We start from the raw sequence: 13,248 nt of genomic DNA, 5'->3' as shown, positions 1-13,248 counted from the left end.
TCCTCAACAAAACTTAATCTGTTTAGGGTTAACGGTGTAGGGGATCCCCAAGACCTTAAAAGGGCTGAAAGACCAAACCCATAATTGAAGAGCAGAATCTCTAATTCACTGCAAACTGTTACCAGCAGTTAAGTTTCTTTCTGATAAATGATTCATGATTTGAAAGCTCAGATTACTCACTTTTAACCATGGCAGGAATTCTGATGTGGTTATGAACGCCTGGACTACGCATCTACTACGACAGGCTGGAAAGTCCGAATGTGTGAAATGCCCAACCATTTAATTACACAAAATAAGAGCTCCTACATACAAGATACTTTTCATTCACAGTTTGTAGAAAAAAATAAAGTATTTCAATTTCAACTTGACTGATGTAAATATAAACATAAACTGACTTCACTAGCAAATAGAAACATCAACTTCTGCTTTACTGGAGGCAACAGAATTACAATGGTGTAACTGAGATCCAGACCCGGTCTACTAATTAAGCAGCCTTGGAAGCAAAGCTCCGAGCTCATGGTACACTCTAGTTCACAGTAACTAAGGCTTTTGTCAGCCATTTGATGTAATCCTTTATGGTGTTCAAAACTGTATTTTTCAAAAACCATTCAGACTATCAACCAGATGAGTCATGACCCTGTAACAGAAGGTAAATTATTCTCAAATATTTTATATATGTGCATTAACACATGATTAGCCAAGAAAAAATGAATGCCCAAGTGTAAGAAGTAACTGACAAAAGACTGAAGGGAAAAATGAGAATCCTTAATTTTAATTTTATTATGGTGTAACCAGCTGTAAGGAATTACTGGTCTGAAGCACAGTGTGCAATTGTCCTATTCTAAACATTTACTAAAGCCTATAATTCAGAATGATCCTGACAAGTGATGTCACCATTGGCAAGCTATGATTTTTTTTTTCTTTTTTTTTTTTTTTTAAAGAAGTCTACATTTCTCAGCAATTAGCAAAACATAGGCACAGCCTATGCACAGAAATGCTCAAGCATTTCTGGACACTATTTCTTTAATGCCAACTGCTTTGACTCAGAGATCAAAAAAATGCTGTAAGTTCTGGACTGATCATACTTGATAGTTTGCTGGTAAGCAAAAGAATTCCTGTTTCAAATCAAATGGCATCAATGCAGAATGCTTGTTACTGATGCGAGGAGAGCCTGAAAGAGAGAATGACCGTGATCTTATGCAAAAGCACTAAACACAACATGAAGTAACTATGCTAACAGAAAAGAAAAAAAAAAAAATCACAGTAAGAGACTTCATAAATTAAGCTACTTTCACACTAGGATATTATGTACTACCAGGCAGCTGATTTTTTGAGTGAAGAGACTCATCAGGTGCCTAATAAGAGAAGATACTTGGCACAGCTCCATTGCTGTTCAAATTGATGTCATGGTTAACAAGCTGGCTACCATACAAAGCCAATCAGGCTACCAGTATTCCAGATTACTCGCTAATGGCTTCAGCAGCTTAAGGAGTGCCAAACATACAGTGCCATTAATTGGGCAAGAGAGAAGAGGGAAAAAGTATCAAGAAAGGAGGTAAGATGCCATTCACCTCCTGAGCAGCACAGCACCAAGTTGCCCATTAGCACGGCCTTCACCGAGGAACCAAACCAGCAAAAGAAAATGAGATGGGCAGCCTGAAGAGCAAGAGGAAGATTTCAGACCCAAGGCACATTTCTTCACTTTAAAAAGCTGTTTTGTCTGCCTGCTGAGTGCCAAGGCAGATGGAGGCCGACCCTCGGCATTGCTGAACACCCCGCTGTACCGCTCAGCACACCTGGACACTGGGCTGTCCCCAGCAAAGGGGTGGTGGGCACCCATCCTGTGTGCGCTGGCTCTTCCTAAACCACCACTAGCTATGGGTGTAAACCCAGCGGGGAAGAAGCTGAACAAGGCTGATTAATGATAAAAATACTTGTCTTTTTTAAAATTTATTTTTAGTTCAAAGTGAATCACAACTTCCTACCCCTCTCGCTCCCCTCCTGTGAAGACATAAGTACCTCCAGATCAACGTAATCTTTTTTTCTTAAGCATCAAGAGCGTAACACATTTCAACTGCTACTAATACAGGTTTTACAGTGATGATTTTGTCAGAGAGAGATTGTTTGTGCAACTCCTTAAAGAGCAAAAAGGATAAATCCTACATACAAATGCAGATAAACTTTTGCCATGTAAACAGATAATATATATAATTACTGCATTATCAGAAGTATTATGCATTTATCAAAACAGTTGGACATAACACCTTCCAACACATATTTGATATGGCCCAATCATAATTTGAAGGCAGACCATACACCCTGTAAGGGTAACTGTATACCCCTATAAGGTAATCACTCCTGCATCAATAACAATATTGATACCAAAAAAGAAGGGTCTAATTTAATTTTACCCATGCTCTGCTGATTTTTGATACTTGGTTTAATTAAGTCAATACATTCTATAAAGGTATGTAAACAGTCCTGATTTAAAGACCAGAGAGAGTCAAATGAAATCAATAGATCTGGACTGGTCAATGTTAATGTCTTCATTAACTCAGATACCTTATTTATCCCTGAGCACCTTAAAATTGTTCCCCCAAATCTCACTAAAGAACATGTAACTATTTCACAAGAATGTAAAACTGCATTTGGATAAATCTGTCTTACAAGTCACACTTTCCTTCACTGTTTTTTTAAAAAAAACCCCAACAACAACAAAACCCCCCAAAAACTGTGTCCCCTCCCCTTTGTTTTTCACATGTACTGCAATATCTTTAAAAAAAAATTCACCCTATCAAACAACATCACCTACAGAAACACTACAGACTACAAAAATATTGCATAGGAGTGTCAGTGGGCATAGTCTCACAACATGAGAGAAAATGCTAGTTTTCTTTAAAACATTATGGCAACATTCTAATTTATTTTCCTTTTAAAAATCAAGCGGTTTCACTTTATTTCAAAATTGTACAAAATGGCCATGGCTGTTTATAAAAAAAAGTCTCTGTCTTGAGAATATGTGAAGTCTCAGGTGCATTAACAAAAGACCTGGAACCATTCACAGTGCAGCGGAAAGCTTCTTTTGAGGCAGGAACTACAATTCATCCTTCTTCTTTCCTACTCTTTCATGGTCTCTTTCTCTCAGGGTTCGCATGAAAGTGGTGAATCCAGACTCCTGGTTTTGAAGAAAGAAAAATACGAGTCATATTTTTACAAGCAAACCAAAACAATGCGTCAAGAACACTTTTAGCTTCTGTATCCCATGGCAGAATATAAACTAAGGAACAGTTTTTGCTTCTGCATTGCCTCATCGTGCAGTGCTCTGGTCCAGTGCTGCTCCACTGCAATGCAAGGGGAAAAGATCCACACAGATGCCACACGTCAAACTTTGAAGAGATGTGACACAGAGAAAAAGGCCCTAAAACTCACAGGACAAGATAAAATCTGTTCCTAGAAATGCCATTGATGCCTTTTTGCCAAAAACTCTCAAAGACATTTTCACGCCACATCTGTATGCTACCTGTGTCATTCTGAAAGGAGTTACTGGATCACGTGTTGGCTATGCACACATTTGCCACTGCTACTCATCCCTTAAGTTTTGCTCATGATCTTCCTCCTTTTCCACACATTTAGATGATGGGAATTACATTTTTTTTCAAGTTACTATCAAAACTACTGTCAAACAATTTCAAACTTGCATGCCTAGATGCTGACCTCTGTATTTCAACAACTTATATGATTTCTGATTACCTAAGGCTGTTGGATGCCAGCAGTTTCCTTTTCCAAGGAAACCTCTGAACACAACTCGCAGGCATTTCAAAAGCCTCAGGTAGGTGGAGATGTGAACACGTGTGTTTGAACATGAGGCAGAGAACAATAAACAGAAGTCAAAGTTTGACTTAAAAAAACCCACAGAACAAAACAAAGAAAACAAAATAAAACCAAACCCCAAAGCTGGGAAGCTTTTGAGAAGGCTGAACAACAAAACACTCTTCTAAAACTAGTCTGGCAATCAATAGTCTGCGTGAAAGGACTCCAGTTTTCAAAACTGTGTGTCTGGAAGTCATTTAAAGCACGCTTGGGTCAGGTGGTGTCCTGAGTCTTCCTTGCTCGAGTTGCTTGGGGTAAAATGCCCTAAAATCTCTACTCTGGAAATGCAATTCCCTTGGAGGTGTGGAGGACCCCTTATAGGCTACCGGTGGGGGCCACGTTCTTCCCCATAGCCAGTGCTCCACTGTGGGATGGGAAGGAGCTGAGAGCTCCTGCGCTACTGGCCACAGCTCCTGTTGTAGCATGTCATGTTGCTCCCACGGCAGCTGACATCACCTCTCCTCTTCCCTGCCCACGTGAAATGATGGTTCACCAGCTGGACCACACTGAACTAAATGCTCATGGACATCTGCTGATTTAGTGCCAGAATCAGGAACAGAAACAGGTCCCCTGGCTCCCACTGCTCTCTCTCAAGATTGCTTTTGCAAGGTAGGAGGTGGTTGGCCAATGTGGTTCAAAAGGTGGTGTCATGCTGATGAGAAGTCCTTTAACAGCACAATCCCTTGTTACTGAAACAGGTGTGTGAACAGGCCTGGGAACTCCATGGAAGGCACTGTGCTAAGCACTGCCTCCAGCCTTACCATGACAGGAGATAATAAAACCTAATTTGATGCTGCACAAGCAGAAGACAGTAGGTCCCCGGAAAGGCTGAGGGGGGAACACAGTGGCCAGTGGCAGAGAGATTGCAATGTTCCTGTTGGGTAATTTAATTCTACCCAACAAAGGGTTGGCTGCATGCAAGGGATTAGTCAGTCCACTTTCTAGCATAGGAATAATCATCTCGCAACTGCTGTGGCCTCAGAGCACTCCTGTCTTGCTAAATTATTTTTATCAGCCACCACAGATCCTTCCTTTCATATATCATTTCTATAAGTATGGGTTAGAAATACAAAAATTGTGGCTGGAATTTTACTTAATTGTGGGCTGCTGCACCCATCTTTGCTTTTAAGAAAAGATCCACAATCAGAACTAAACACAGTATCCATAACAATGCCTGGATCAGCACCATAAAATGGTAATTACTGGGGTCCTAATGCTGGAGAAGACTGGGAGGCAAATGTCCATGAAGACTGCCCTAAGATCCTGACTGACAAAGAACCTCAGAATTTGGCTTTTTTCTTCATGCTTCTCTATAATTTGGTCAGCTGTAATAGCAGCAATAACTCTGAGGCAAGGTTCTTGTATCAAAATCACTGGATGGCTTGAAGCCCCCAAGTTTTTCTTGCAGACCCTAGCTTCTCCAGGCAATCAATCACTGTTGAGGAAGAACCTCCCTCTAGAAGGTTATGACATAGAACACACACAAATAATTGGATCGCTCCCTTATTTTCAGGCACTTTACAACCACGGAAGGCATTATGCCATTCCTGCCCCTTGTACTCATAGCATATAATTAAGTGGCCACAGCAGGACAAAAGAATGAAACTTCAGCCCATGGACTAGATAGCACAATTGGTCTTTCCATCCTGAGCTCCAGGAGTGAATCTGATTCAGGGAGAATGAGATATTTAGTTTCCCCCCAGTCTCCAAAGGACAACTTTGTCCCTGCTGTAAAACCAATGGTCTGTCACCATTTGGCAGCCTGGTGGACCCGTAACACGTTTGCAGTATATGTGCAATCCAGATCCAGATCTGACAGGAGTAAGTTCTGTATGTTCTGGCATTTCGGCACCTAGCAGCAGCCCATGCAATAAACCCTTCGCTTTCACTCGGTCCAAATTCACTTGCAGACTTCAGCTTAAAGAATAAAATACACAACAAAGCACTACCAAATCTACTCCTTTTCCTCTTCTCACATTCCTAAAATAGACCAAGTACGTTCCTAATGCAGAGATGTACAGGGGTGTGGTACACAATGATTCATCCATGTAAGACAGTAACAGAAGCAGTTAAACGTCCTTCCAGCATGATAAAAATTTACCCCGCAGTTTTCATTCGCAAGGCAGTACAAGCAGAGGAGACCTTCCTCCCTGTATCAGATGATGACTCTTGCTTTTACTTACCCCTCTTTCTCCAGTATATTTTTCCACAAATTTCCCGTAGTTGTAGTAGTTGAAGGTAGGGTAGCCATCAACCCCCTCCTGCTTACACAGGTCATGATTCTGTTCTTTGGCACAGTCCACTGCAGCGTAGGCGATCTGAAATGCAAGAGATCAGCATGAGGCAGGAGAAGACAAATCGAGACTCCACTGCATGGTTATGCTGCTGCAGCTTAGATGAGAACCAAGGAGAGAACCAAGTCTTCTGCCAAAAATGCAACGGCTTTCGTAATGGCTCAGCTGTGGAGGAAGATCAGAGGGCGGTCACCAGGTCAAGCCACATGAATGGATGAGCAGAAGCCAGAAATGTTGCACTGCTCACACAGCACCTGGCCTACGGAGCTGCAAGGCGTCTTCAACTCATGGAGCAGAAAATCACCTTCCTAGCCTCCCCGCTGAGCACTGCGTTAGACTCCAAATGGGAAATCCAGAGGCTGCGTTCGTAAAACTACAATAAAATCCAAGCACGGTGGTCACAGCTCTGTCATGCTGCAATATTTTTCCTGCACTTTGGTTTTAAGTGATGAACAGTGACAGGGTGACTTTGATAATGGTAACAACCCACCTAACCCAACCTCCTTCCTGTGGCATGGCTAATGCTTGGAAAAGTTACCTCTTCTCTTCTTGGACAAATATGGCTGGTCACTTATGCAGGCTATTAATAGATTAATGATTTCTACCCCAAATAGCTTTTGTAAACTCCATTCAGTTTTCTCAAGGTCAAACAGGGATGTGTGAGAGGCCAGAGCATCACCTACTGAGTATAGTGCAAGCAGAGCAGTAAGCTGCTTGCTCACGCTCTCAGCCTGGGTTTATGTTTCCTTTCCTGTCTTTTTTCAGTCTATCCTTTAAGGCAAGGACTGTACGTTCTGTGCAGCCATCAGCAAAGCGGGCTCTAGTTCCTTCTGAAACCTCTAGATGCTACTGTCACACAAACAGACCCCGAGCAGGAAACAGCCTGTGGTGTGCTCAGCCTCTTGGCAGCAGAGCAACAAACACCCTCCGTCCCTGCCTGCTTCAGCACAGGGCGAGGGAGCGCAACCTCACAGCCCCCCAGCATCAGCTCAGGCTAAACCCTAGTTCAGAGCATTTGACATTTGAAACCTGAATCTGCGAAGTGTTGAGGAGAGGCTGCACTTAACGTTTCTGATGGTGAAGCAAAATGCAATTTATAGGCTTCTACTTAAAGCGGCCGAGCCCTCTGCTGCGATTTCACACTGACTGTTCCTGTGAGCGGCAGTTCTGGCTCTGAACGTACACTGCTGCTTATGCAGGCCTGCCTTCATAGCCCCCTCCATGCTTTGCTGAAGAGCAACCAGATTTAAGTATTGTAAAATCTATGTAAAAACCCAAACAAATTAGAGGAACTATTTTTGCAACTGTGGCTTACAATGTATCAAGTGCTAATTTCATACCTGATACATCTTAACATGAAATTTCCCTTCCACCAGCCTCCTTCAAACAATCTGATCAAAATACCTTGTGCTTGCATGACTTTAGGGTTGCAGTTGAACTGTTCTTCCATAATTAAAAGATCACTTAATATTCCACAATGCCCTCCAGTTTCATGGTGACACTGTCAAAATGAGAAAACCTGATCTCATTATCCTAGCAGTAATTAAAGAGATTGGCAAAGCCAACTTCAGTTAATTTGCTTGTTTGGTTTTGGCTTTGAAAGCCTGACAAGACAACACTAAGTAAGATCTCGCTTGGGTCTATCTTCAGATGGAAAGGACTATATAAAGTGAACAGTGTTCTTACCTTAAATATTTGGTTTCTGTTTTCCCATTTTAAACATTAGTAAGGCTATTAGAGAATCAGGACTCTTGAGAGCTGTTAAAAACATGTATGACCACACTTTTTTGTCCCTTTTGTAAACAGAAAGACTCCTACTCATTCAGGGCCAGTTAAAACAAAAGGTTAGGAATAATACACTGCAAAATAGTGTCATCTCAGTATTTACGCCTTCCTGACCTTAGCATCCAGCCAAAATTTAGAGCCCTGTTGGCTACTTCTGTGTAAAGGAAAGCTTACAGTGGAGACAAGCATTTATTTCATGTCACAGTATTAATGTAGAAAGAAGACTGGAAGTCCTGGTTCCCTGAAAACAGGAAGAATAAATAAAACTGTTTTTTTCTCACTGTTCTAAATATCACACAGGGAGAGATTACACCCAGAAAAAGGGGAAGGTGTATGTGCACTCATCCAGATCTTAGTAGCTGGTCTGAGGTGTGAAACTGTTGCGACTGATGACCCATCTGTTCTTAGATACTGTTCTGGAGATTAGGAAAACTAGTTTTTAGTACATTACAGAATCACAGAATGGTTGGTGTTGGAAGGGACCTCTGGAGATCATCTAGTCCAACCCCTGCCAAAGCAGGGTCACCCAGATCACGTTGCACAGGGTCCAGGTGGGTTTTTGAATATCTCCAGAAAAGGAGACTCCACGATCACCCTGGGCAGCCTGTTCCAGTGCTCTGGCACCCTCAAAGTAAATAAGTTTTTCCTCATATTCAGATGGAACTTCCCATGTTTCAGTTTGTGCCCGTTGCCCCTTGTCCTGTCACTGGGCATCACTGAGAAGAGTCTGGCCCCATCCTCTTGACACCCGCCCCTAAGGTATTTGTAAGCATTGATAAGATCCCCTCTCAGTCTTCTCTTCTCCAGGCTAAACAGACCCAGCTCTCTCAGCCTCTCCTCATAAGAGAGATGCTCCAGTCTTCTGATTATCTTCGTAGACCTCCGCTGGAGTCTCTCCAGTAGTTCCTTGCCTTTCTTGGAAGGAAGAGAAGCCCTCTTTGTACCTCTCTGGAAACATCTAGACTGGCTTTGGATGGAGCAAAGAGCCCTATTTCACTTACAAAAGGCTTTTGTGAGAATAGCCTCCAGTGAGGAGAGGGCATGGTGGAGGAATGCAATGCTATAAGCCACTGTTAACCTTGTTCAGCCCATCTTTATTTGTTGCCTCAAAACAGATGAAGGAGGTGGCTTCTGAAAGAAATGCTTAGTAGACTGCTTGAGATACAGCTCTCCTCTACAGTGCATGGAAATCTAAGCTGGTCCATCTGTGCATTTGTTGTGTGCTGAAATAATGCACAAAGATCCCAGTCTAAGTCTGGCCACAACAGCCACATTAGCTTAATGCTATGCCTAATCTAACAGGTCTAATGGTGAGGGATGTGTACATCTGGAGGACATGTCCATGGTCTGTCATTCTCTGAAGTGCTCCTGATGCAAGCTCCCACACAGTCCCACGGACTCGCTGCTGCTCTTGCAAACATCATTTTGAGCCCAACTCTTCAGAACATACATTCCTGTTCCATTATTTTTACAGCCAATGAGAGAAGAGAAACGGCAATTTTCAAAGGCCTTGTAACTCATACAGACCTGAGCAAAATTCTGAAGACTGTATACGAGGCTGCATTTCAAATGTCTGCTGCCAACAGTAGCTGAGTAAGAGTACTTCAGAGAGCTTGAGTGATTACTTTAGAGTGGAAATGTTAAGGCAGTCTAAATATAGAGGTTGCTACCATCTCTGTGCACTCATTACCATAGCATCACAGTCCTAATTGTTTTGCCTGTCTCACAGCGGAAAATCAAATATAGTGCACTGCAAGAAGAGAAAAGTAACGCTGAAAACCACTTGTAGCAAAACGCACTTCCGGACTGAGGACCAATTCCAGTCTCAATTCTATCAACTTCACACAGCTGAACTCTGAGACGTACCAGAATTTCAGCAAACAGCAGCGATGCCCTTCGCTTCGTTCTGTTTGTGTTTTCATGGACCATGAATATTAAACTCCATTTCTGGTAGAGTTTTCAGTTAGGGTGAATTGCCTCATGACTATACTGAAAGGCTGCACATAAGATGCAGCCTACAAAAAGAAAGGCTTTGCTTGAGTCCTGGCTCAAGTGAGCGGTGACACATTGCAGGGAGGTTTTCCTCTCATTCTCAATCTTCTTAGCAACGATCAGTTTTTCCACATCACTAAAGAAGGAAACTGAGTCAGGAAAAAGAACAACCCAAAAAACCTCTACCAAAATGTGGTTAAAGACTTCTGGAGAATATTACTTTCAGAAATGATCTTCAACTACCAGCAACAAGTTACACAGAAGTTCACTGGAAAGCAGAGGTTAGCAAGACCTATATGCTTTGCCTTATAAAAACACGAACTTTATTCAACCAGAAATTTCAGACAGATTAAGCGTAAGATATCCCTGATATGTATCCATCAGCCAAGACACTTGGCATCACCTCTCATGAATTCCCTCTCATCAAGAGGGAAAAAAACCCCTAAAAACCTTTAAAAATCTTTGAGAGCAAGAAACTCTTCTGAGAGAGAGAGAGAGAGAGAGAGAGAGTATAAAACTCGGTGCAACAGCTTTCAGAAGACAAGATTGATTTTATGAAGATTTTGATTGTTACGGCTAAAATTTAGTTCCTTGAGCTTTCCTAACTTTCCTTTAACCAGAGGGAAAAAAACACTAAAAAAAAAAAAACATTTCAGGATGAAAAAACCCTAAGTGCTCTATCTGTAACACGCACAAAACTCCACAGGGTTATGGATTCTCCATAACCCAAAGCTGCGCTACCTTAGATATTGACAATACATCATTATATACAAAGTTCTCTCTCCAGAGGCAATGCCATTCAGGTTTATCACCATCCTGTTCAGTAGCTGCAGCAGGACTAGAATAGTTATCAAATGAAAAGACAGTCAATCAGAGACTGTGGACCCCAGAGGAAGTTCCTTGGAGTACATCCAAGCAACTCTAGCAACATCTGGGACTGGAAAATATCTTTTATCTGAAAAGGGAAGTCCCACAGCAACATTTCATGGCTTTACCAAAGAAGTGTGAGCTTAACTACAGAGCTGCAAACTTAACTCTGTACAGCAGTAGAACGTGAGTAATGTATGACCAGCTCTGAAGAGCTCTTAAAAAAGGAAATAGAGCATGGCATATTGTTCAAATGAAGTGGTCTGATCACGAACGCTGAACTGTTGCAAAAATCAGAACTTTTCATTTAGGTGCTTAAATGGAAGTGAAGCTATGCTGAAAATGTCACCACTGATCTCCGTGTGCCTCAACTGTAACAGAAGGGTGATGCCTTATTTTTTTTTACTGCATGTTAGAAAGTAAAAGAAGTACTTGCAGTTTCATCTAATCATACATCAGGAATCACAGTTCCCTTCCAACAGAATTATGAAACAACTTTTAGCTCTAGAAGGATCTTGCAGGTAAAGAACACAATTAAATCCAGTGGTTCAAATAGATGAGTAGAAAATTGAAAGTGGGATCCTGTGACCTTCCAGGTAACTCCTCCTTTCTATTCTTAAACCTCTTTCATTTTAACAGTTTGTCTCCCAGTCACCATATGATGACATAGTAAAAATACCCTCTGCAATCCTAGTTGCTCTCCTGTTAAAATATGTTCTGCCACACTATGGTTTATTGATTCAAGGAAATAAATCTCTGCTGGAGCCAATATTGACTTTTGTTATGAAAATGGAAGTGAATAACTAACTGAATATTGATTTGAGAGAGGAATGATATATGATAAGCTTAAAAAAAATTAAAATGAAAGTAAAATTGCAGCATGGAAAAGAATGCTTCCCAGCAACATTTTTAAAGTATAGTCAATTTCAGTCAACAATTACCTGATTATTAGGAAAATAAGTCTGTTGTTGCCAAATGTCTTAAAAGCATCTATGAATAAGACAGATGTGCATTCTTCTCTATGATTACTCCATGGGTTTCTTTTTATATTACCCGTTCTGGATCCTAATGGCAGTTATGAGCTGGCCTGCTACAGCTTGTTGCAATTCAGCTACTGTTCTCAGTGTGAAAGGCCTTGCGAACGGAAGATGCATTATTAGCTGCAATTCATCAGCTGTTCTCAAAGCAATTTCCCTATTTGCAAAGGGAAGATCCATTAGTAGGCACCATGATGTACAGTGCTAACATCGCCATATTTAATGAGTCTAATTAAAAAGAAATTCAACACACACTTTTTAAGCAAATAGGGATCAAATTCTTAGCCAAATTAAAATACTAAGTCGTTTGGATAACTCTGTACAGTGATTTGGTTGGTATAATGATTTTAAACCATGGTTCACAATACACACTGGGGACTCACCAGTTTCACTGCTGTCTTGCAGCCCCCTGCCTGCACCCCAGCTCACCCCATGAGCTGCACCCTTTCCAGCAATCTCTGCCACAGCTGTTTCTGTACAAACTCACGAGAACCCAGTTGCAGTGCTCTGATTTAGGTCAGTGCATTTGTACAGGAACAGCCTTCTGTGAAAAAGGGGAAGACTGGTCAAACAGCAGCCTCTTTGGGGGAGTTTCAGAGATTTGTTACTGACTGGCCTTGAGGAGTCAAGAGCTTTCCTTCAGCAAATCCAAGCTGGAGCATCACAAATCAGTTCCTTCAAGCTGAACTTTAGGATCAGCCAAAGGGCAGAATGCAGATTCTTTGAAGATTTAGCTGGTGCCCTTTCAAGAATCTCTGGAGCAGTTAGTGAACATGCCTTCCCGCTCTTCAATCTGTTCAGCAAAGCAGCACTCCTCACATTTGCATATTCTGACATACACTGGTCATTGCCAAATCTCGAGCTGCGGAGCACAGGCCAAAGGCTTTCCCCTGGCAGCTGCACGCAAAGACCACAGTGCCCCAAGGCAAGAATGCTCCAGATGTGTGTTTTATTTTTTTTTTCTTTTTAAATAACTGAAAGCAATATGTGAACTGCTTCACCGGACTAGCCTCTCCACTGATCTGGTCTTACTGGCACTGAATTTCTCCAGGTACATGGAAAGACACAGAGGCTCTGGTGTATGGGTTACACCCAGAGCCGGGTTTTGCAATAGCCACACGACTGCCCCAGGCAAGCGTGCAGGCTCGGGATTTCTGCTAAAACCACCAGCAGTGATGTGGCCAACAAGAACTGACATTTGGGGCCAATGTTCCGAGCATTGCGTTTCTAACCTCCAACTCCAGCAGTGCAGATAATGAAAAAGTACACAGCATTACCCACAGCCCCAGGGAGGCGGGGGGGCTTCTGCGTCAAAACCACCCCCTTACAGTGAATCTGCAGAGCCAAAGGCACGTATTTAACAGCTTCAAGCTCTGCTCATCTTCAAAATTTCAATGTAAAGA

At 42.0% G+C, this 13,248-nt stretch overlaps 1 protein-coding gene across 2 annotated transcripts in view; it reads right to left on the bottom strand.

Moving 5' to 3' along the window:
• Window positions 1–2,903: 2,903 nt before the first annotated feature.
• Window positions 2,904–13,248, bottom strand: part of PDIA5 (protein disulfide isomerase family A member 5) — a 102,706-nt gene continuing 92,361 nt past the window's right edge. The window contains exons 16-17 of one of the 2 annotated variants that reach the window (XM_068407694.1): window positions 6,054–6,188; window positions 2,904–3,175 (exon numbers count right to left, since the gene is read on the bottom strand). In XM_068407694.1, the coding sequence (XP_068263795.1) occupies window positions 3,095–3,175; window positions 6,054–6,188 (216 nt within the window). In that variant the 3' untranslated portion in view covers window positions 2,904–3,094. Of the gene's footprint in view, window positions 3,176–6,053; window positions 6,189–13,248 lie in introns of those variants that run through there. The other variant, XM_068407695.1, reaches the window with a different exon arrangement.

Source organism: Nyctibius grandis, chromosome 9, assembly GCF_013368605.1.
Source record: "Nyctibius grandis isolate bNycGra1 chromosome 9, bNycGra1.pri, whole genome shotgun sequence".
Classification (NCBI taxonomy): Eukaryota; Metazoa; Chordata; class Aves; order Nyctibiiformes; family Nyctibiidae; genus Nyctibius; species Nyctibius grandis.
This window is presented reverse-complemented; position numbering and strand designations above follow the sequence as displayed.